The 24,018-nt window shown below is 37.6% G+C and overlaps 1 protein-coding gene, 2 long non-coding RNA genes and 1 pseudogene across 3 annotated transcripts; 3 read left to right on the forward strand and 1 right to left on the reverse strand.

Moving 5' to 3' along the window:
- The first annotated feature begins 5,451 nt into the window (after nt 1–5,451).
- On the forward strand, nt 5,452–7,936 carry LOC126615577 (putative anthocyanidin reductase). Its single transcript, XM_050283431.1, has 5 exons — nt 5,452–5,814; nt 5,961–6,127; nt 6,731–6,943; nt 7,203–7,582; nt 7,673–7,936. The coding sequence occupies exons 1-5, from the start codon at nt 5,694–5,696 to the stop codon at nt 7,815–7,817; spliced, it is 1,026 nt and encodes a 341-aa protein (XP_050139388.1). The 5' UTR covers nt 5,452–5,693; the 3' UTR covers nt 7,818–7,936.
- Nucleotides 7,937–14,554: 6,618 nt separating this feature from the next.
- Nucleotides 14,555–16,099, reverse strand: LOC126614772 (uncharacterized). The gene is made up of 3 exons (XR_007620525.1): nt 16,074–16,099; nt 15,074–15,250; nt 14,555–14,756 (listed from the first exon to the last, which is right to left on the reverse strand). It is a non-coding gene; the product is annotated as an uncharacterized LOC126614772 (long non-coding RNA).
- Nucleotides 16,100–17,369: 1,270 nt separating this feature from the next.
- LOC126614825 (uncharacterized) lies at nt 17,370–18,561 on the forward strand. The gene is made up of 3 exons (XR_007620548.1): nt 17,370–17,590; nt 17,911–18,012; nt 18,101–18,561. It is a non-coding gene; the product is annotated as an uncharacterized LOC126614825 (long non-coding RNA).
- Nucleotides 18,562–18,667: 106 nt separating this feature from the next.
- Nucleotides 18,668–23,780, forward strand: LOC126614371 (putative anthocyanidin reductase; annotated as a pseudogene).
- The last annotated feature ends 238 nt before the right edge of the window (nt 23,781–24,018 follow it).

Genomic DNA, 24,018 nt, shown 5'->3' on the forward strand with positions numbered 1-24,018 from the left:
ATTGGTGTTATGGGAATGAATTATCCATAAACATCAAAGTTAGAACATTCGAGTTCTAAGACATAGTTTTCATGAAAAAATGTCGAGTTTTCATGGGTGTATTTGTTTTATGAAAACTTCGGGTTTCAACGGCACTAAATTTGAAACTACAGGTTCAATTTAGTTTATGAACGTTTAGTTCATAAAAGAGAGGTTCCTGCAAAAACACAGAATGCAATATGTTGATTTAAGTGTAGTGGATTTGAGTTGCTTTGGGAACTCAAGTGTGAGCGCCTCGGGACTACGAAAGTGAGTTAACGATTCAAAGAAAAGAAATAAAATATTGAATTGTTAATGTCCAAAAGTGATCTTTAGGTCAATAGTTTTGGATGTCTTGTTAGATTAAGGGACTGTAGGTCACTTTTAATTAATTCAATAGATTGGGACCATTCGGGGTCGATTGTAGAAGCAAAAATAATGATTTCAGGTCATATTCACTTTAGATAGCTTCGGGCCAAATAATTAAGAAAATATAGCCTTGTGTGGCTTTAACAAAAAACATCCATAATTTTTTTTAGTATAGTTATGAAGTAGAAATGCCAAAAACAGGACATTGGGTTCGAAAAAAAATCATATCCCAACACGTGTGGGTTGGTTGTGTGAAGCACAGCCATACAACAAGCTGCAGGCCTTGGGCTACATAATATGGCTGCACAACAGCCCATAAAAGCACGCAAGTTGTAAGCTTGCAGCAAAGGAAAACAAGCCCAATAGGGTTGTGAAGGAAAAAACCCTCAGCCTTAGCTAGGTATGGGTTGAGTGTGCAAGAAAAGCCCAGTTGCACTGGCTTGGTCTTGGCACGTACCTGAGTGTGATAGGTCCAACGAAAAAAATTGCTAGTATGTGGGCCAAAAGCTGCAAGCCTTCAGTAAGGAGCCCATGCATATGCCTAATTCTTACACACATGCAGCAAGCCCAAAAAGGCTGCTGCTTCACATTTCCAAAATGTCTAAGCCTCGAGTTGTAGGCTCGGCCTAGGGTGAGGTCGGTGTGGTGGCGTAGCTCAAAGCCGTGGCTCAGCCGTAGATTTCCCAAATTTGAATTTCCTCTTTTTATTTTTTTTCAAATTCTAAGGTTTGTAAAAAGAACCAAAATTGCTTCTATTTTCTTTCAATCGACAAATATATGAAACATATGCAATATATATCGGAAGAAAAATATAAATGTAGGGGGTTCATGCATCATGGGGAACGTTTTCATGCTTCATGGTCGTTTCAAATATCTTCCTTTATTTTAAGTGTGCTTGATTAGTAGAAAACAACAAAAGCCCTTGAATCTGTAAAAGATCCTTCTCGGAAAGCCTTGCATCTCCAATGCGTTGTATCACGTTCAACATAGAAAAATTAAATTAAATCAATAGCATGTAGATCAATTTAATAAAATAATAAATTAATCATAAAAAGAATGATTAAAACGTAATATTCCCCTAATTGAAGATCAAACTCTCTTTAGCGCAACTTCAAGAGCATGCTGATAACTTGTTGTAGGCATAATTTACTAAACAATTATCGAGGCCATAGAGAGAGGGGCGCGGCAATAGTTGAGAGAAGAGAGAGATGTGTAATTTTGAGGCGTGTTGTATTCCACCCCATTGTGCTTTTTTTTTTTTGTAGCAGTAGGATTTACCCTTTTAGGATTACAACTCTTCATAGGTAATCAACTCCTAATAGGAATATAAGAGATATTCCTAGATCCACTAGAATTTACACAATCACATTCCTAATCTAATACGACTGCAACATTGTGAGAGTTTTAAATGAAAAATTGATAAAATTATATTTAAGATTTGCCATGTGGCGAGATTTGATTGAATTGTAGTGTCACTCAGCAAATCCAGTGGCAAGCAAAGCCCTAAGCAAGTTTCTCCCAATCAATAGAAAATAAGCACGTTAATCAATACTTAGTAATAATCTAATCGCCACTTAGTACCATGATCTAGTGATATTCCTTTTTACTTGTGTAACGACCCATCCCCAAAAATTACGATTTTTCTAATTTTAAAACGTGAATTTACGAAAATACCATTTGAGGCAAATACGTTGACTTTTGTTGATCGCCTTGTCGTGTCACGTAAGATCTGTTTTCTTGGCGTATCATCATAGTACTCGTCGCTACGAACGCGTGGGCGCAAACGGAACACAATTTGGAGTTCTAACGAAGGAGTTATTAACGAAGTCGATGACAAAATGGTCAATTGATCATTTTCTAGAAGGCTCCAGATTGTTGGTGCAAAATTTGGGAAGTCATGTGTGTGGCCAAGATTGAAGGAAATGAGAGAAATGGACGGTGGAGATGGAAAAGAAAGGAGAGAAAAGGGAGGAACCAGAACAATGAGAAGGAGAGAGGTGAGGAATGAACCAATAGGAGGGGAAAGAAAGGGGAAAATGAAGGAAGAGAGAAAAAGGGGAACGGGCTGAGTTCCCATTGCTTGTGACCCGACCCGTGCCTACAACAATTTTTGACGGGTTTTTGTCCATTTTTTCGACAATTCATGGCCTACCACCCCTACCAAACACCTACCCAACCTCTCATCGTTCATTTCCACACAAAACCCACCTAGATTGACCTAGTTTGAGAAGAACAGAACTCGTGGGTTCCTAAGGTGTCCTGGTGAGATCCACCAAATTAGAAAGTTCCGACCACCACCACCACCACCATCATTAAACTCCTCTTGAGACATGGAATAAAGCCCAAACAACCTTGGAGGTGGCAGAGCTCCAGAGAAGTTGAATCGAACCCACCCATTTTTAAGGTTTCCGACGGGTTTGAGGAAAATTGGGGTTTTTCCAGACCAAATTGGCTTTAGTCACAGGTATAAAAGTTGTTCCCCTCGTTGAGATCTTCATTCCTGTAAAATTTGGAAATTTTTGGAGCTGTTGGATTTTCTGACGAGTCGGGGCGGTCGGCAAAGGAAAACCCCAAGGTCCCTCCTTAGGTTTTTCAACGTGCCGAATCCGAATCCGGCATCTATTTTCCTAAATTCTATCATTTAGGTATAGTTTTACTAAAGGGTCTCTAATTGTGTTTAGGCGCGTTGGCGGGAAGAGACGTCATCCTCGCTAATTTGAGCAGTTTTCGGGCAATAAAATCTTTGAGTGGACCCCTTCTTAACTTACCTATTTTTAATAAATATTAACGGGAGACTTTGGATGCGGTCCCTAGTTATGAATAATCTTTGACTGAAACTTTGTTGGTTTTCAATTTTTGATCCAAGTCCCTAAAATTAATTGATAATTTATTTCTATGTACGTTACTATATTTTTTAAATTAAAAATTAAAATTTATAGTTGTTTATAGTAATGAGATTTTAAATAAAAAACATAATTTGTGGGATTAAAAATATTAAAATATAAATATACTATTGTGTGTGTGTGTGTAAACATGGGTACATTCATAAAAAATAACCAAAAAATTATTATATCAAAACATGGGTACATTCTTCAAAATGGGTACATTTAGCAAAAATAAAAATGGGTACAAATAAATAAAAAAATATGGGTACAATACAAATAAAACTTTAAAAAATATGGGCACAAAAAGAAATTAATATATGGGTACAAATTAAAATTGAAAGGAAAATTGGTACAAATTAAAAAAGGGTTGCAAATTAAAAATGGGTACAAACTAAAAATAAAAATATATGATAAAAAATTTAGCCATAAATATAAATATACTAATTGTAACATTTTTAATATTAAATGAATATATTTAGAAATAAAAAATATTTTATTATTGAAATAATTAATGATATTATTAATACAAAGGACCTTGATCAAAAATTGAAAAGTAATAAGGTTTTAATCAATAGAGTAGTAAAAATAAGGATGAAAACCTAATTACTCCAAATATTAACCTAGCATGCATTTCATATTTCGTGCATTTAATATGTTTTATATTATGTTTTTCCGATTTCTATAATTATGGTTTAGATAGAATTCATGATTTATTTAAATTGCTTTACGGAATATTTATAACTTATCAAATTTACATTTAATAACGGTTATGAATTATTGGAATTGCATATATGAAACTCATTGGATTTAAGAATATGTTTTTATATACGATTTATGAAATGAGATTTTGAACCATTGAGATTTGGTGATTTGGCTTGAGATTTTTAGGTATGTTTTTAGTACTTACCTAGTGGGTTATCATACGACACATATGCATGCCACAAGTATAGATGTCTATGGCCATAGGACATAGATGATGGAGAAGTGAGATATGATATATTACATACCCTCAGCTTCACTGCCGAAAGCAGTGTCAGACAACTTCACTAGCCACGACTAGTGTCAGTGTGGATATGTGCTACTTTATTCAACTTTACTTTCGAGTGATGGATAGGTTATTTAGCTTCACCTTCAGGTGATGGACAAGTTATACAGCTTCACCTTCGGGTGATGGATAAGTACTGCCTTCAAGCGACTATGATACCCTAGTGAAGTACTTCACTAATGAGACTTACGGATTTACCTTTGGGTGATGTTTTTAGCATGATTGAGCACGGTTTTACATGTACATGTTTTACGAAGGCTTTGCATGGCATGCTAGGATTTTTATAAAACCTATATGTAGTATTATATATATGTTTTCAAAACAGGGGGTTACTATGTTCATAAAGAAAACGGTTTTTCTATTATTAATATTATAATTATAAACTTTGGTCTACTCACCTTTTCTGTCTTTGCGCCCCCTCAAGAGTTAGTATCGAGGCACATAATCCCGGCATCAGGACTCTACGACATAGGTATCATCGAGTTTTCTCAGTACAGGTCTCATTCCTTTATTCGTATCTTTTCCTAGTAATTCTTTCATATTATTCTGGTTTAGTGGTATGCTTTGAACACATTTCTACTTTGGTATAATAGTTCTAACTACATATCTTGTAGTTGTATGCATGTTTAAATGGTTTCGTCACTCTCGGATGTCGGCCAGCACATGCCTACCTTGATATGTGGGGATATTAGGATTGAGGCATGTCAACTTATAAGTAAAAGATCTTAAGTTCGATTTTCGTTAAAAGAGAATTTAAACCACAAGCATGAATTTCGTTTGCTATTCAACATCACACATTTTAAAATTTTTTGGTCAAACGGAATCCATGCTTGTGACGTTGCATTGATCCTGCATCTTTTATTTTTTCTTGCAAAATCCCGACTTCTGTGCCGGGGTGGCCCTTTTGATCACTCCAAAATGTATTATAGCCTTCAATTATCTAAAAGGAAAACTGCTATTTGTCGTCGATCTGATAACACGAAATGTGCTTACAGCGTACGTCAAGGAGATTAATAAAAGAGAATTAAATAAAATGTGTACACCGTAATTATGTGAGATACTGGGACCTTCAATTTGTTATATAATGGGGTGTTTGATTCAGAATGAAAAAACAACAATTGTAGTCTTGAAAAACTGCAGGAGTGAAACTGATAGAAGGATAGAATAATAGCAGGCAGTGGTTGAATTGTTTTCCGTTTTCATCAACAGCAAAGAAACCAAAATATATACAAATACAACAATCCAATCATGTCTTCTTCTACGTCATAGAAAAAAACTAATATAAGAAAGTAAATATTCTACAGTAATGATGATATATTACAAGGATTCTACAATATATTACAAGGATATTTCTTAATAGAACTCACCGATTGTCCATGAGCATGAGTACTAGCTACAAGGTATGTGTTATAGGCGGTGCAGGCTACATTGGTTCTTGGCTTGTCAAGCAGCTTTTAGAAAAAGGATACACTGTCCATGCAACACTCCGCAACTTGGGTACGTGCGTGACATTTCTAATTGTCAAATTATGAATTAGAATCGTTAATTTACAGTCCTCATAGAACATAATATGTTTCTCGTCTCTCCTGCTTTCTATTTTTCTGTCTCCTAAAATGAATTTTGCTTTTATGAAATATTGACAGATGATGTGTCCAAAGTGAGCCTTCTGAAGAGCCTTCCTGATGCTGATGATAGACTAGTGCTGTTTGAAGCTGACATTTACAACCCAATTGAGTTTGAGCATGCAATTGAAGGCTGTGAGTTTGTTTTCCATGTAGCAACTCCCTTACAACACACTGAAAATTCCCAGGTTTCCCCCTTCATGATCTTGATAGACAGTCCTATAGTTTAACACATATTTGATCCAAAACCTATTTTCAAAAGAGGTAATTTGCTCGAGATAACAAAAATATTTTCAATATTAAGATTGGGTCAATCCACCTTTTGTGGTTTTAATGCGAGGTCAATTAAGGGAAATTCTAGCAAATGGTATTTGACCTTAGCTAGATAGAAAAAATGTTTCTGATAACCTTACTTGAAGAGAAGAATTGTTTTTAGAGAACTTTAACGAAAAGCTCCCGATATTGTTTACTTTAACGAAAACCACATTTTTACACAAAAAAGTCAACCTGATACTATTCACTTTACCCTTTATTTTGTCCTTATAGTTAAAATTCAAAGTTTTCAAGCATTTTTCATTAATTTTCCTTTGTTTTTATTGATGTATGCTAGAAAATGAAATGACCATGGACTTATGTTTAAATATGAAACCATATGTTGATCTAAACCAGATTTCCTATTTTTCCTATTTTAAAATTTTGACATTTATATATAATGTGATCAAATTACTGCAAAGCAGTACAAGAACATAAAAATTGATATTTATATCTAACGTGATCAAATTGCAAAGCAGTACAAGAACATAACTGAGGCTGCCATAGCTGGGGCAAAGAGCATTGCAGAATGTTGTCTTAAATCAGGAACAGTTAAGAGGCTAATCTACACAGCATCCGTCGTGGCTGCATCTCCACTGAAAGAGGATGGGAGTGGATTTGGAAACTTGGTGGATGAAACCTGTTGGACTCCTCTCAGTCTTTCATTTGCTGGTACTAATGGTCATCGTAAGGTACATAAATTTCATAGCCTTTTCTCTTGGATTTTTCTTACTTTTAGTTTATCATTCTCACGGAATCGATGTTGGGGAGAGAAGAATTGAATACAGAACCTCAAGTACCGGTGTAAATGCTCTTAAGCACCTAAGTTACGAGCCCTTGCAAATTTCCTAGCTAATCATATATTTCTCCTCTAAATTCAATGTTATGCCAAATGTTTCTGTTCGGACTTTTATGGTCTGCCTTACGCTATCTTTTCAATTATAATTGCAGGCCTATGTGGATTCAAAAACACTTGCAGAGAGAGAAATCTTGAGCTATGGGAACCAAAAAAATGGTGGACTGGAGGTTGTGACTCTGGCCTGTGGCCTTGTTGGGGGTGATGCACTTCTGCCTTTCACATCCTCGAGTGTGGCTGTTTTTATTTCTCAGCTTACAAACAGTGCAACTGAGTACCAATTACTTAGATTTCTGGTGGAATTGGTTGGGAAAATTCCTATAGTACACATCGATGATGTGTGTGATGCCCATATCTTCTGCATGGAAAAACCTTCAATAAGTGGTAGATTTTTGTGCGCAAGTTCATATGTTTCATCAGCAGAAATTGCTACTTACTACCAACAAAACTACCCAATATTTCAAGTGAAGCCAGAGTATGTAGCCATCTTTTTTCCAAAGGTGTTTTTTCAAATGTTTTTAAAATTAAACTTCAAAATTAATGGGATTCTGGAATTCGGTTTCAGGTATTTGGATGGACCAAAAAGAGAAATTGTCTGGGGTTCTACAAAGCTTGAAGAGAAGGGTTTTGAATACAAGTACTGCACCAAGATGATATTAGATGATTGCATAAGGTGTGCAAGGAATAGAGGTGGCACTGACTTCCAATGACAACTGGTCCAGGCTTGTATAGGAGCTTTTTATGTATACTATCAGAATTGAATTTCGAATAGCAATTTGAATTTACATTTAAACTTCAAATTAGTGAATGAAAAATCACTTAATTAGAATGTTTTTACGTATTGATTTTACATATATCTGGAAAAAAAAATGAAGTAAAAATTGGTTGTTGATCAATTGGTTTTTTTAGGGGTTGTGAGAATTGGGTTTATGTTAGGGAGTTTTAACAAAACACTTCCGATACTGTTCATTTTTAACGAAAAACCACATTTATACATTTTCTTGATACTATTCATTATGCCTTTTAAAATGACTTTTCATTAAAAGGGAAGTTTTTTTTTTTAACTTTTCGTTAGTTTTCTTTTTAAATTATTATTAACATCGATGCTTTCCTCCAATAAACCAAAGTAGCATAGGAAGAGGAATAACAATATTCTTTATAAATAATTACTAAGACAGTGCCTCCTTTGGTATGTCTCAACATTTTTTGTAATCTTCCAAATGTTGAATATGCCTTCACATAAGCGTAATTAGATGAACCCCACACCCTATATGTGTAATACATTCTCTCTTGGGGGACCACGCCCTCGGGAGAAACTAACGATGATATAAAAAATTTTAAATTTAAAAAATTATATGAAAAAGAGAAGTTTAAGAGAAATGTAAGAGAGCTGGAGAGAGAGAGAGAGAGAGAGTATAAAAGAGGCTTAAACTTTATTATATTTTTAAATTTGAAATTAGAGACGGTCTTATGATAACACTTGGGAGTAAGAGAAAAATAAAATAAAATTTGGTTTGTGCAAAGTTACATTAATATTTTTTATTTTATTTTGTGATAGAAAATCAAATTATATTTTCATCCACTTTTAATTGGCAAAAAAAAATTTGTAGGTAGTTTAAAACTTTAAATTAGTTATGCGAATTTAAACCCCATTATTACTAACCTATTATAAGCTAATCGTTCGTTAAAAAAAATCTTTAAATTACCAACAGGATCCTCTTAGGGGTAGGCAAACAGGTACAGGAACTGCGGGTCAAGACGGGTAATCAAGGTTCGGGGCGGGTACGGGCCGGTGCCTGTTTTTTAATAGGGGAAACTGGACGGAGAGGGCCGAGGCAATGACATTTTAGGGTCGGGTCGGTTCCAGATGTATAGAAAAACGGGGCCCCGGACCGGCCCGCCCGTTTGTAATTGAAATGGACGGCCCAGATTGAAAATAAACATACCTTCCAATCATGACCGTTGGTTTTTACCCTAGTATCTCTGAATCTGATCTAGTTTCTCGACCCTCAACCTCTCTGTCTCTCGTGACCTCGTCCCTTCCCTTGAGCCCCTCCCTTCCACGGTTCCATCACCCACACTCCATCACTCCCCGTCAGTAATCTCCTCGCCCATCCCCGACATCACTACCGTCATGAGTCTGGGCCCTGACGACCACCATGGCTGATCTTCTTCTTAATTGTTCTCCTCGACGACATCCCACCCCAGACCTAGAGAACCTAGGCACCCGCACCACCCATATTCTCGATTCTCCTTCTCTCCTTCCTGACGACATCACCGCCATCGCAACCACCAACACTCCATCGCAGTCGCCAGTTCAGGTGAATTCTTTAACCTCTTTTTTTTTTTTTGTTTTTTTTTTTTATATATAGGTTCTTTAACCTCTGATGTTTGTAACTTTGTAGTTTGAATTTTGATCTATTAGGATGTATGTAATATGTGCTCAATCTATTGGGATGTTCATGTTTGTTCTTGCTGATTCGGTGGATTTTCTGATTTTTTTAGCTTGTTTATTAGGTGTTTTCAGAGTTAATACTTAATTGAGCTAAGCATAATTTGTACTAAACTCATGTATTGCTGATTAATTGGCGGAAACTATGTTCTACTTTAATGGTAGTATGGTACCTGTTGATGCACAAAAACGGAGGTCTTGGAACAACGTAAATCCGACCGTGAATCTGTAAGTAATGTAAATAACACAAGATGTATCGTGGTTCACCCCAAGGTTTGGGCTATGTCCACACTGATTATTGTATTTCTTTGTTTGTGAGGGAGAGAGATGGAGAGAGCTTCTGAGTGTCAGAGCTTTGAGAGGGCCTAAGAATTGGCCTCCTCCAATTGTGAGGGTGATGAGTCCTTTTATAGAATAAGGGCTCATCACTTATTACATATTTGCCCATTCCTTTATTACATAATTACATTTAAGTCCCCCGAGTATGTGTACGAGATCTAAATACGGAGGCCCTAAGTATGGTATAAACAGTAGTCCCCCAAGTCTTCAGTCAAGAGAGTCTTTTGGCTGGAGATTTGAAATTCAGTCCATGTGTGGGCCGAAGTAACTAGATGTTGTCTTGAACTGATGCTCAATATGAGGCTGTGCTCAATCTGAAATGATGCTCAACTAGAAGTAACACATACTGCGAAGCTGTTTGGCTTGTGGCTTATGTTGCCTTGGTTGGCTCGGCTTGTGGCGTTGAAGGTAAGGGAGTCCCTTTTATAGAATAAGGGCTCGCTCCTTAATACATGCATGATGGGCTAGAGTTGATGCTCTCTAATGATGGTGAGGGAGTCCTTTTTATAGAATAAGGGCTCGCTCCTCAATACATAAGTGATGGGCTAAGTCTCCCAAGTATTTTGTATTTTTCATGAGGCCCAATATATGGTGTATAGTGTAGTCCCCCAAGTCTTCGGTCAATAAAATCTGTTGGCTGGAGACTTCAAATTGAATCCATGTATGGGCCGAAGTGGCGGTTGTTCGGAAGCTATATTTGTATACCCTGCACTGAAGCTTTGTAGGTGAAGCTTTGCAAGTGAAGCTTTGAAGCTGGAGCTCTGTAAATGAAGCTTTTGAAGCTGATTGACATGAGTGATGCTCATAGATGTTGTCATGAGTGATGCTCATGAATGTTAACATGAGTGATGCTCATGAATGTTGACATGAATGATGGTCATGAATGTTTATGTATGATTGTCATGAGTGATGCTCATGAATGTTTATGTATGAATGACATGAGTAATGCTCATGTATAATTTGGAGTACTGGGCGTACTTTTGATCACCTGGTTGGTGGCATGAAGGAGAGTACAGGTTGTACATTTCATCACCTGGTTGGTGGCATGAATGGCTAGTTGTCAAATGATATTAGAGTACGGGTTGTACATTTCATCACCTGGTTGGTGGTAATAGAGGCAGGTTGCCGAATAATTTTGGAGTACTGGGCGTACTTTTGGTCACCTGGTTGGTGGTAATAGCGGCAGGTTGCCGAATAATTTTGGAGTACTGGGCGTACTTTAGATCACCTAGTTGGTGATAATAGAGAGTCTGCCTCTTTTGGGCATACGGGCCTTTGTCCTCCATATAACATTCCAGCCCATTATTTTGGGCTTGACATTTTTTTTTATTACCCTCTGATGGGGTTTATACAGATGTCTCCGAAAGATACGAAAAATAAATTACATCATTCAAAAATAAGAAAAGTAAATCACATCATTCTGGTAAGGTGTTTATTCCTTGCTTTTGCTTTCTCTTTTGCTTTTGCTTTCTCAGAAAATGGGAACATGCATGATGAAAGTGTGGGCATCTTCTGCGCTGTCATCGTGCCAAGGTGGCTTACTTAATCAACAAAGAGCTTGGGTTGCTATGCATTAATCGTTCATTTTCCTATATCTTTACTGGTGGTCTCCCTTTTCTTTTCCTAACGTCATGATTGATTTCAAATCAGGTTAGGTTTAGCTGGCCGTGAGGACGAGGATGGCATCGAGGGGGACCCATATAGGGCTGGAGATGAGGACGACAGCTTCCTCATCGGTGCATAAGTGGTCATAAATCGTTAACCGTATCAACTTCAAGATCACATCTTTGATCAACGGAGTCTGCATGAGCTTAGAACGCCTGACCCACATCCTAACATCCACTATCGGCTCCACCGCCACTATGTGGAGGTTCATCGCCGCCCTCAATAGCCGCAACGTGGAGACCGACGCAAAGAGCTTGCCCGCGTCATCAAAGATGGAAACTTAACATTTCACGTTGTCGGCGGTGGTGGCGGTGGTAGTAGGGTGTGCTGCTTTTTCGACGTGGCCAATTGGCTAGGAGATGGCAGAGATGGTGGTGGAAGAGGAAGAGTTAATATGAGTGATGCAAGATTGGCTGGGGAATCGAAAGCTTCGAGAAACGTGCTGCGAGTCCACCTGCCATGTTTTGGATCGAAATTCATAACAAACGTAGAGAGACTTTGAACGGAGCTCACGGAGGCTCGGCGTGAATGGAGGAAAGCGTATCTTTGGTGCTTTTCTTATTCTTCACTCTGAATATGTACAGGGAAACGAGAGCGAGGGTTTCAAGTCCAGCTTAATCGCCGGCGACTATTCCGACAATGGCGGCTGGTCTGAGCCTGGTCAGGGCCTCCGGGAAAGTCATCGATTTTGGCACCGGAATTCTTGATCTGGGTTCCTCTCCTTTCTTGCTTGATGATCTTCTTCAACCTTGCCGAATATGTTGATAAAATCTCCTCGCTGATGAAGAATGTTTGCTGACCATTAATGTAGATTTGAAAATCAGAGACGTGTGGCATGGCGGCGACGGAGAGGACGAGAGCTAAGGCGAAGAAGAAGCTCGACCTGTCAATTGTCGACCTCGTGCGAAGTTCCTTGCAACGTCATCGGATGGGGCCGCTCTGGCGTCGTTTATCAAGTCACCATCTCCACTGAGATAAGGAGAGAGAGGCTTACGAGATGCACAGGGGCTTTAATGTGCCTGACTAGAGCCGATGTACCCTGGTTTTTTCTGGGCTCGTGCCTGTGGTGTCTCCATATGTACTCCACCTCCATCGAATCACCATCCCCGCTGCTCATTTTTCGATAAAGTATTGTTTCCCTTCAATCTCTTAATCCCTCCATCCCTCGAACCGACAACAGGATAAGAAAGCGATACTGGAACCGACCCTTAGAGAGAGAAAATGCTTTTCTTTATTTCCTCAGAGAGAGAGAGACTTTTTGGGTTTCTGGGTTTTTGTGTGAATTTTGCAGATTCACCGTGGAGTGTGTTGAGATTTTCACGGTGGTGAGATGAAAAATTGAAAGAGAACCGACATAGCTTTTTGTGTCGTTTCCCACAGACGGCGCCAAATGTTGATGCACAAAACCGGAGGTCTTGGAACAACGTAAATCCGACTGTGAATCTGTAAGTAATGTAAATAACACAAGATGTATCGTGGTTCACCCCAAGGTTTGGGCTACGTCCACACTAATTATTGTATTTCTCTGTTTGTGAGGGAGAGAGATGGAAAGAGCTTATGAGTGTCAGAGCTTTGAGAGGGGGTGAGAGGGCCTAAGAATTGGCCTTCTCCAATTGTGAGGGTGAGGAGTCATTTTATAAAATAAGGGCTCCTCACTTATTACATATTTGCCCATTTCTTTATTACATAATTACATTTAAGTCCCCCGAGTATTTGTACAAGATCTAAATACGGATGCCCTAAGTATGGTATAAACAGTACCAATTATATATATGCAGTGGTTCTCACTTAGGATCAGTTGTTGTGTAATGGTTGAATTAATTATCATCGGATTTTTTTAGTGTCGTATTATAGATGGACTAGTCTTCTCAATTTGCCATATTCTTTAGTTTCAACATCCCTGTTATATGTTCTTCTTATTGATTTTTTTTGTTAAGTAAGATGGAGATATATAATTGTCGGCCTTTTCCTGTAGGTTGATACAGAGGATTTCGTTAAGTAAGATGGAGATATATAATTGTTAAGTAAGCTGCAGGCCAGCTATTACCTTCATATGTGACTATCCATGTCCCAATTAGGATTATTGCACTTTTGACAATATGTATAGTGTTGTACCAAAATACCAAAATAGTGTTGTAATTACTACTACAAGATAGGGAAAGAAGCTAGATCACTATGGTTACTGCCTTGCGAATCTGTATCTTTTCATCCTTTCACCGAATTTGATTACCTATGATGAATTTCTTTTAAGTATGTATTTCCGTTTTCATTTAATTGTTCAGTTACCTTACCTAAAGTACTTTTTCTATCATGGTGCTAGCATCTATCATTCCTTATGTATCACGAGTTAATTCCTCTGCATTTGAGCATACTAATCCAGAGTTTTGAGCTTCAATGCATAAACTGTGCAGACCAAATCTGTCATGCTTATCCTGTTTTCTGTTTTCCTGAATTTGTGCAGCTGTAAAACTGCAGATTTTTTTTTGTGGAAAAAAAAAAACAAAGGACCCATGGACCCGGCTCGAACCAACCCGTTTCAAACGAACCGGGTAAGGTCCGGTTCCCATAATAAATTTGGTTGTACCTGGCCTGGCCCTTTTCTTTTAAACCCAGGTCCGGTCCGATCCCTTTAAAATTGGGCCCGGCCCGTGCCCACCCCTAGGTCTTCTCCATATCCTTTTGGAGAGGATCCTAAAGATCCGCAAATCATGTATATTCATCGTACATCGTGTGGTCAGTTTTTATTAGATACTGTTTGTATTTAATTTTAAATAAAAATATTTAAAATGATTTCTAGCCGCACAATATACAATCAACAAATATGATTCACGAATCTTCGAGATTCTCACAAAGAGGGTCCGGCGAGGATCCGGATTCTTTGAATTAGTGTGGTCACTTAAATTCAACATTATTTATTCATCATCTAATTAGTTGTACGGGGAAATAGGAGAAAACTAGAAATTGGTACCCCGCCCATTGCTGCAGGATTAGAAATTGTAAGAAAAATTATGTCATAGACGATTAATATTACTTACATTAAAAATGTTAGAAGATTTTAACAAACAAAAGATTTAATCGATACAGTCCACATACAAACAATCATAGAATTGTTGTCTCTACATAGAAAAAAATCAGTCATTCAAGGAAGCACCTAAAGTTTCCCTCCATTACTCTTGACTGTCAAGAAAGCAACCTAGGCAAGGAAAAATATGAAATATTAAAATACATGCAATTAATTTATGCATCAACATGTTTATACTAAAAAAAAATAAGGATAAAGTATGGTTACCTAGTTTTTATTAGTGGAAAAGAATATGGTTTTATACCAGTTAGAGTGGACTTTTTTCAGTGATTTAATAGTCTCTTATTTAGATCAGTGCATTCTAGTATTGTAAATGTAAATATTGAGATTTTATGTTATAACTAAACACTCAATCTAAAAACCAAGTTAACACCCATACAATTATCGCCTGCATTCTCAAGAGGAAGGTTTTATGCCAGATGTCTCACCTAACTCATACATAGAGCCTGAGCTATTGGCATACATTGCAGTCATCAGTGGCTGTTTAAAACCCTCTTCAAATGTTGCTTCTTCAGCTTTTAACTGAGACCTAAGTTCCTTCAAAGAGACAAGGTTTTTTCTCCCTCTAATAACAGCCTCTATAGTATTGTACTCGGGTGGTAAACCTTTAAGAGCAACAATAACAATGTCTTCATCAGACATGTTTACACCAATTACAGCCAACTGATCTCTGCTATCTTTGATCATTTGAAGATAAAAATCAATGGATCTGCCCATTTCTTAATGTTTTGAAAATCAATCTTCATCTGTACAATATTCATTCTGGTCATGCTAGAGAATTGCTTTTTCAAGTTAATCCACATTTCCTTGGAACTTTGACATCCGATAACACATGATAATGCAGCAGAGGACAAAATTGCAGTAATGAGAGTCATCAAGGCTTTATCATGAATTTTTCAAACTTTGTAAGCATCAGTTACAGAGGAGTTATCAATCACAGTACTAGTACTAGTTTCAATTGCAGTATGTTGTGCAGGACAGGGAATAGAATCACCAAGAAATCCCATAATGCCATTGCCCTCCAATAGTAATTCAATTTGAAAGTTCCAGGTAACATAGTTAGAATCATCTAACTTGACCATAACAGTATTGCCAACACTTGGTAAGAGGGAGGAAATAGGCGATTGAGTAAAGGCTAATTGTGCATAAGTCACCATGTTTAATCACCAATGAACAATCGTTGCATGAACCGTAAGAAATCAAGACTCGCAGATAAGAACGGACTGGTTCGTACAAAAGATGCACAACAAATTGAGCAAAAAGTAGCAGAAAACTTCAAGAAGCAAACCAACAATCCTCAAGAAATCAACAACTACACCAACAACCCTCGACAAATCAACAATCATCTAATCAAAGCGAACGATCAACACAACAATCCACACCAAGATTCACAAATAGAAGCAAGAAATCAAGAAATGCAACAGATACCTTCAACCAAAGCGACAAATTGCAACAGTACCCAAGAAACACCAAATTCTAGGGTTTGAGTAGCCAACCGACTGCGACCAAAAAACAACCGACGTCGAGCAACCAAGAGAACACTGCCGTAAGAGTGAAGAAAAGCGGAAGCACCGGGATCGTTAAGCAACGGCGTCAGCCATTGTCGACGATGATACAATGTCAACGATGTAATTGTATGTAATGCACAAAAACAATGGAAGGAAAAATATCGAAGAGACAGAACAGACAGACAGACAGAGAGGAGGGAAAATTTTAGTTTTTCATTGCCTTCCAAATATGACACACTTGACTTATAAATACCATACACCTATAACTAACTCCAAGAGTTTCCAATACAATTGTGACACATGTCTATTCCTAACACATAGCACCATTCCAAGATGAGCAACACATGACACCAGAAATAAGAAAGGGGCAAAATCGTCAACTCACTACATAATCCAAAAAAAAACCTAAAAATTACACATCAAGAGGGGCAAAACCGGTGAAGCACTGTTAATAAACAATACTTTTCCAACGGGTTTGGAAGAGTATAATGTGACACGGCTCTTTTGACATTATATGTTATGAGTGGTGAATAACCACAACGTGGCACTGCCGCGCAATGCACATTATTCAAGAATTTGGAGTTTTCGGAAATTCCTCACCATGCCAGTTCCATGACATTACTTCCAAGATTTAAAATATTGCTGTATAAAAAAAGTAAGGGTGTGCTATCCACACATTCATTTTTACTTCTCACACATCCCTTGTTAATTTATGTCTGTTGATGTTTTTCAATTCATCTGATTAACTAAAAAAATGTGGAAGAAGTAACAAGAGGTGTGTGAATATCACACCCCAAAAAATAATGCTGTAAAGGGTAAATTATTACTTAAACATTATAAATCATGTTAATTTTTTATTGGTGATATACAGTGGCGAAGCCACGTGAGGACGAGGAGTGGCGACTGCCCCTCCCCTCGCCGGAAAACACAGCTGAAGCCGAGGTTTCGCCCCTTCCCTCACCGGAAAACCCAGCCCCTCCATCTCTGTTTTGGCACCGGTGAACTGGTTTTGCTGCTGTGTGCAGCAGCACTGGTTCTTTTTTTTCCTTTTAAATTAATAAAAAAATTAAAATCTGGCCCACATGTCCCAAAGTTAGCCCCTCCATGTCTTTCAAATTAGTGCCCCTCCACGTGAAACTTTCAATGTTTGAAAAAAACCAAAAAATATATATATGTATAATGTATTGGGGGGACCGCATGTCCCTCATTCCTTCACTTAGTCAGCCCGCATGCTTTACCATTCCAAATTTCTCCCTTCCCAATCAAAGAGAGAGAGTGCAAAGCTTCTCCCAAAATCTCAGCAGCCTGAGCCTGCAGCCAACGCCCAACCCCAACAGAACGGAAAATAAATCCCCATTGGCTGATTTCTGTTGGCTTTTTGCTGCTAACACTAGCCACTCCAGCCGCTAAGCCGACTTCTAGCCTTCAATTTCAAAGGTAAATTTTTTAATTCCTAAATTTATAATCCCTAACCCTAATTAATTATTTAATACGAATTTTGTTTAATTAGTATAGAATCATATGGTAATGCACTAATATGGTTATTGATTATTGATTATTGATATGATTCTATGATTATTGATTGATATGAAATTATGAAATTATTTTTTAGGGTGAAAATTAAAATTTGAATTTTTGATTAGTTGTATTCATATGATTAGTTGAATGAATTTTTTATTTATTTAATAGTTTTGTCAAGAGCATGATATTGTCGTTCCTAACATGAAGGATTTGCATTTTGTATCTGGAAAATCAAGGCGTAAAGCTCCAAGACTCACAAACTTTCATTACTATCGTGTGGACCTCTATTTTCAAGTCCTTGATACACAATAAAGGAATTGAATGATCGCTTCAATGAGGTAAACACCAAGTTGCTTCTTTGTATGGCATGTTTGAGTCCTGTGAATAATTTTGCATCTTTTGACAAAGCAAAAATTGTTCGTCTAGCTCAACTTTATCCTCAAGATTTTGATCATATGGACCTCATGAATCTTCCAATTCAACTTGACAATTACATTCACGATATGAAGATGCATAGTGAGTTTTCATCATTGAGAGGAATTGGTGATCTTGCAAAGGAGTTGGTGAAGACTGGGAGGTGTGCAAGCTACATATTAGTGTATAAGCTTCTTACATTCGCTTTGGTGTTACCGGTTGCAACCGCTTCGGTGGAAAGAGTTTTTTCTGCTATGAAGATTGTGAAAACACCATTGCGTAACAAAATGGGAGATCAATGGTTGAGTGATAGCATGCTTGTTTACATAGAGAGAGATGTATTTACTTTTATTGATAATGAGCCTATTATGCGACGTTTTCATGGTATGAAACGTCGTCGGCAACAATTGTAATTTGTTTATGTTGATAAATTATGGAAAACATTACTATATAAAATGATTTGGTTGTTGCTATTCTTTTGAACCTTGCACTCTTTTAACTTCGCCCCTCCCCCCGTCAATTCCTGGCTTCGCCACTGGTGATATATCATGTAGCTTGCAAATTTAATCTATAAATTTACTCTTCACTAGTATAAAAATCACAAGCCTAGATATAGTACTTGGAATTTGGCTTAGAATTGCTGATCGAATTCGCAAATGGAGAACACTAGGGTTTGCGTTACTGGGGGCTCAAGCTATCTCGGCTCTTCACTTATCAAAAGGCTCTTAGAGAAAGGATACACCGTCCATGCAACCCTAAGAAATCTGGTCTCTCTCTCTCTCTCTCTCTCTCTCTCTCACACACACACACACAAAACTTGCTCAATTAATATTGTGGATAAATATTTTTGCAGGTGATCCATTTAAAGTGGGACTTCTCAAGGGTCTTCCTACTCTTGGTGCAGACAACAGACTGAAATTGTTTGAAGCAGATATATATAATCCTGATGAGTTTGAGACAGCAATTCAAGGGTGCAATTATATTTTTCACTTGGCCACCCCTTTGCAGCACGAGCCCAAGGATACTCAGGTTTGTTCTTTTTTTTTGGAAAACTACTCAGGTTAGCTTCCTCATCGTCTTGTCTTATTATTGACTGAAAATATTACAAGAATAGAAAAAGAAAAGAAAAAGGGAAGATCTAGGAGAGATTTTTCAGTGTTCCCGTCACACGAAGTGGTACATCACGTGTCCCTATATAAATGGTGGGTTATGTGTGTTAAAAGGTTAATGACTTAAAAATTAAAATTTTTCATCATTTGCATAAAAACAATTGCTGTACCATCCATGTTCCTGTCACAACTAAAACTTTTCCAAGATCTAAATCTGAAAAGATTTGAAAGAATTGTTAATTATTATTTCTACTTATCTGATCAAGAAAGTAAATTTTTTTTTGTGTGTTGCGAAAAGTTACTAGTTTTTGTCCTGTGCCTTCCTCACTAGAAAATATTATTATATGTGTGACAGTAATGTTTTGTGTTAATTATATGTAACAAGATGTTCAATCTATATACCAATACCAGCGGCTTTTTGATTAAACCCAACTGCTGCAACCTTGAGAGTTAAATTGCAATTAATGACTTATGTGATAATCTTATGTCTTATATCAAATTTTGATAATCAATTTTTTTTAATTAATATAGAGCTTTAAATGATTGTATTTATTAAAAAACTATGTTGAAACCAAAATTTTTGTTGGTTAAAATGTTAGTGGAATAAGGAACACACTATTAAGGGGTAGTTTGGGAGTGAGGTGCTTAAAAAAAAAACATCCATGAAAAAAAGTTGTGAGGGTTTTAGGTGTTTGGTAAACTGAAAAAAAAAATGGCTTATTTTGGAAGCTACTGTTAGGGGTGGGTTTGGTTCCGTTCGGTTCGGTTTTTGGCCAAAACCGGAAACTGAACTGAAATTACTATTCGGTTTGGTTCGGTTCGGTTTTCTATCGGTTTGTGTTCAGTTCGGTTTGTATTTGGTTCGGTTTTTCTTGGTTCGGTTTTGGCCCGGTTCAGTTTTTCTCCTTTTTTTTTATATTTTTTTTTGGGAATTTTGATTTTTCTTTCAATTGAGCCTTGCTGCAGAGAGCAGTGCAACAATGGACCAAACAATCACAGAGAGCAGACATTCAAACAACCACAGAGAGCAAACATTCAAACCAAACCTCTAAAACTGTATAAGTATAATAGAAAATTAAACGAGAGTCTGGGTTCGTCGCTGGGCATAAACACCTTGTTCCTCACCTGCTATTTGCACCAATTTTTAGTTCAATTTTAACCCAAAAAATAACTGACAATCAGAAGAATGTCGGCTGGAAAAGATTGGAAATTTTCTAGTTAATATTCAAACTTAATTCCATAGCTAAACAACAACAAAAAGTAAATGAAATTATCATCAGTTTCATGGCGGGAAAAGATTGGAGTCGTCTCTAATTAATCAAATCTTGAGAGTTTCATTTGATACATGAATTCTAATCCAACAATTCTGATTCTGAACAAAATTACTTGGTGGTGTAAATGTACCTTTTTCAAATCATTCCCAACATTGGGAGATTCGATGAACAATTCTTGTAAAACGGGTTGCGGATCGAGCCGACTCCGGCCTGGCTTTGAATTGTCAGCACTCCTCCCAGAACCGGACTCATCGCCGTCATCAACACCATAAGCCCTCTTCTTCTTTGATTTCCTTCTCTTCGTCTCTCTCTTGCTTCTCCGTTTCTCTCTACATTCTTTCTCTCTTCTCGAACCACCGTCATCTTTTCTGTAATGGTGCCTTTTCGAAGAGCACTCGGATTCCTCGGAGCTGAGGAAGGCGATGAATATGAATTGTCGTCGGTTGAGTCCTCCAATTGATTTTGCTTCTGATTTGGATTAGGGATCAGGGATTTGGGGTTTGGGGTTTGCGATCAAAAGTGCAGAAGCAACAATCGATTGAATTTCAGGGAATCTCGGGGGCTGGGGCCCACTCATCCTTGAACCAAAAGCCGGACGACCTGAGCACCTTCCAGCACGACTCGAGAAGCTTCTCAGAGACGTTGGAGCCGAAGGCGTCGAGCTTAGAGCCAGAAAAGAAAAGGATCTGGAGGGGGCGGTGTCGTCGAGGAAGTGGAAGACGCAGATGCGGATGGAGGAGGGGAGGGCGGAGATGACGATGCTAAAGAGGTTGGAGTGGGAGTGGGCGAATTTGGGGGAGAAGTGGAGTTTGTGGGCTGCTGCGCGAACTGGGAAGTGGGAAAACAGGCGAGACCGAGAGATGAGGGTTAGGGACCTAGGTTTAGGTTACATTTCGGGGTGAAAACGGTGCCGTTTTAGAATTAGGATTATTAATTAATAAATTCACTTCGGTTCGGTTCGGTTTCCGAACCTCAGAAACCAAAACTAAACCAACCAGATTCGGTTCGGTTCGGTTCAACAGATTCGGTTTGGTTTTTTTTTTCGATTTGGTTTTTTCGGCCTCGGTTTGGTTTTCAGTCCGATTTTTTTCGGTTTTCTGTTTTTCCAACCCACCCCTAACTGTTGTGAGAATAAGCTGAAATCATAGGAAAAAGCTAAAGCTACCATTTGTAGCTTTGGAAAACTAGTTTTTTTTTCAAAGCACACGGTGTTACAGTGCTCCTTTAATGAAAAGATCCATTATCAGACTGCTTTTTTTTTTTCCAAAAGCACTTTTACAAAAAAGTTTACCAAACACTTTGCTGATTTATTTCACAGCGGCTTATTCTCACAGCAGCTTTTTTTCAAAGCACAACAATACCAAACCAGCCCTAAAACTAATTAAAAATAAACTTGACGTTTATGTCAAATCTGACTCCTAAGACCATCTTCAAACCTGGGCTAAAAGCCAAATTACCCCCCAAATTACCCCCCCAAACACTCTCCAACCCATGTTAAAATTTTAGGCTAAATGCCAAATGTTATTTCTGGGCCAAATACCTCCCAGCTTTCCCCCCGGGCTAAATCCCAAATGTTTATCGGAATTTAAAATTTTTTAGATTAAAATGTTCATAAAATTAATTTACAATAATATTTATTTATTTTTTTTTAAATTGATTTAAGAAAAAAATTAGCCTAAGTTCATTCTTTAATAATTCCGGGCTAAAATTTTAGGGCAGAAGGGTTGGAGCAGAAAAGATGTTTCTGGGCTAAAAGCCAAATTTTTCAGGCTAAAAAATTTAGCTTTTAGTCCAAGGGTTGGAGATTGTCTAATCATAAAGGTTTCAAATCTGGTTAGCAAATAATATTTCGGTTAGAATGAATTTTTATGTCAAATATGCACAATGACAAATTCACTTAAGACTTGACATCTCCTTGGAGATGCTCTAATGCCACGCTTGTTTACTACTGGACTAGTTCAAAGACACTTCTGAAGCTGCAGTTTCGGGAACTAAGAGCATAGTGAGGTCTTGTATCAAATCAGGCACCATAAAGCGGCTCATTTACACAGCCTCTGTGGAGGCCGCAGGCCGCATCACCAATCAAAGACTCTGGAAATGGCTTCAAACAGTTTATGGATGAGTCATGTTGGACTCCCCTCAATCTTTCATTTGCCTTTGCCAATAAAGTATTGATTGTAAGTATATCAAATTTATTTCAATTAATAAACAAAATTTATAATTATTGTGTAAGAAAGTTGTTCTATTCGCTTATGAAGAAATCTCAACCATTGATGGTAAGAATGGGAAATAAGCCAGTGGACCGGATTTCTTCACATGCCCACATGCGACTGACTCTAGCATATTTCTTCCTTAAAAATGGAATCCTTTATTATTTGTTAGTATTTTGCTCTTTTAAAAAAAAAAAAAAAAGGTAAAAAAAAAAACGAAAGAGTGGTTAATATGTGTTTGTAGGACTATACACACTCAAAGAGCCTTTCAGAGAAAGAAGTGTTGAAGCACACTAGTGGTGACCTTGAAGTAGTCAGCATTGCTTGTGGCCTAGTGGGAGGGGACACACTTCTCACTACTATGCCTGAGAGCATGGGAGTGCTCATTTCACAAATCACAAAAGATAGTAGGAGATACCAAACCCTGAGATTTTTGGAGGAATTGCTTGGTAAAGTTCCAATCGTGCACATTGAAGATGTTTGTGAGGCACACATATTATGCATGGAGAAGCCTTCCATCAATGGCAGATTTCTATGTGTTAGTGCATATTTGTCTTCAGCAGAGATAGCATCTCACTGGGAAAAAAATTACCCAAGTCTCAAAATAGCTGAAGAGTAAGTTACTAACTTGCTACACAAGCTATTAAGAAAATTTTACAGTACTGTTGTTCTGGCATTTCAAAAAAATTATTATGCACTCTTCAAATTGCAATTCCTCCTTTATATTTTTGCAAAGGTGGACCACATGATATCGCTTTTAGAGCACTAATAACAACTTCTAAAATCTACAATGGTTCCTAACAATACACATTATCCTTGTTTCAGGTTTGTGGAAGATTCAGGGAGAGACATTGGCTGGGGTTCCACAAAGCTTAAGAAAATTGGATTTGAGTACAAATTTGATGCCAAGGTGATATTAGATGACACTCTAAAGTGGGCCCAAAAGATGGGTGAGTTTGCTTCCAGCCAAAATACTGTTGTACCAAAGTAATGACCAATGAGAAATAAATAACTTGCCTCTGATCGGTGATCAGTCAATTGCAGCAGTTAAGAAGTTCGAAGTTCGATAATATTTACAGATTTGGTTACAATACTTAAATGTATTTAATATAATTTTATCTCGAATGCAATTTTATTTTTCAAAATCAGCACTATTCCTCTTGGAACCGAAGAATTTACAAATCAATGAGACTAGAAGTGGAAAGAAGAAAAAGAAAGGCAAAGAGACACACAGAAATGCTACCTCACACGTTACTTCTACCTAGGCAGAGGAAAGCTCTCTTCACAAACCTCATCTTCCCCTCTGCAATTTTTTCTGGGGTATTTTTCTTTCTCAA

The sequence above is a fragment of the Malus sylvestris genome, chromosome 1, assembly GCF_916048215.2.
Source record: "Malus sylvestris chromosome 1, drMalSylv7.2, whole genome shotgun sequence".
Lineage (NCBI taxonomy): Eukaryota > Viridiplantae > Streptophyta > Magnoliopsida > Rosales > Rosaceae > Malus > Malus sylvestris.

Excerpts from the sequence above, each read along its gene's own strand:
- LOC126615577 (XM_050283431.1), top strand. The coding sequence starts at position 5,694 with ATGAGCATGAGTACTAGCTACAAGGTATGTGTTATAGGCGGTGCAGGC. Across the intron at positions 5,815-5,960 it reads TGCAACACTCCGCAACTTGG|ATGATGTGTCCAAAGTGAGC; the intron begins GTACGTGCGTGA and ends AAATATTGACAG. Across the intron at positions 7,583-7,672 it reads ATATTTCAAGTGAAGCCAGA|GTATTTGGATGGACCAAAAA; the intron begins GTATGTAGCCAT and ends ATTCGGTTTCAG.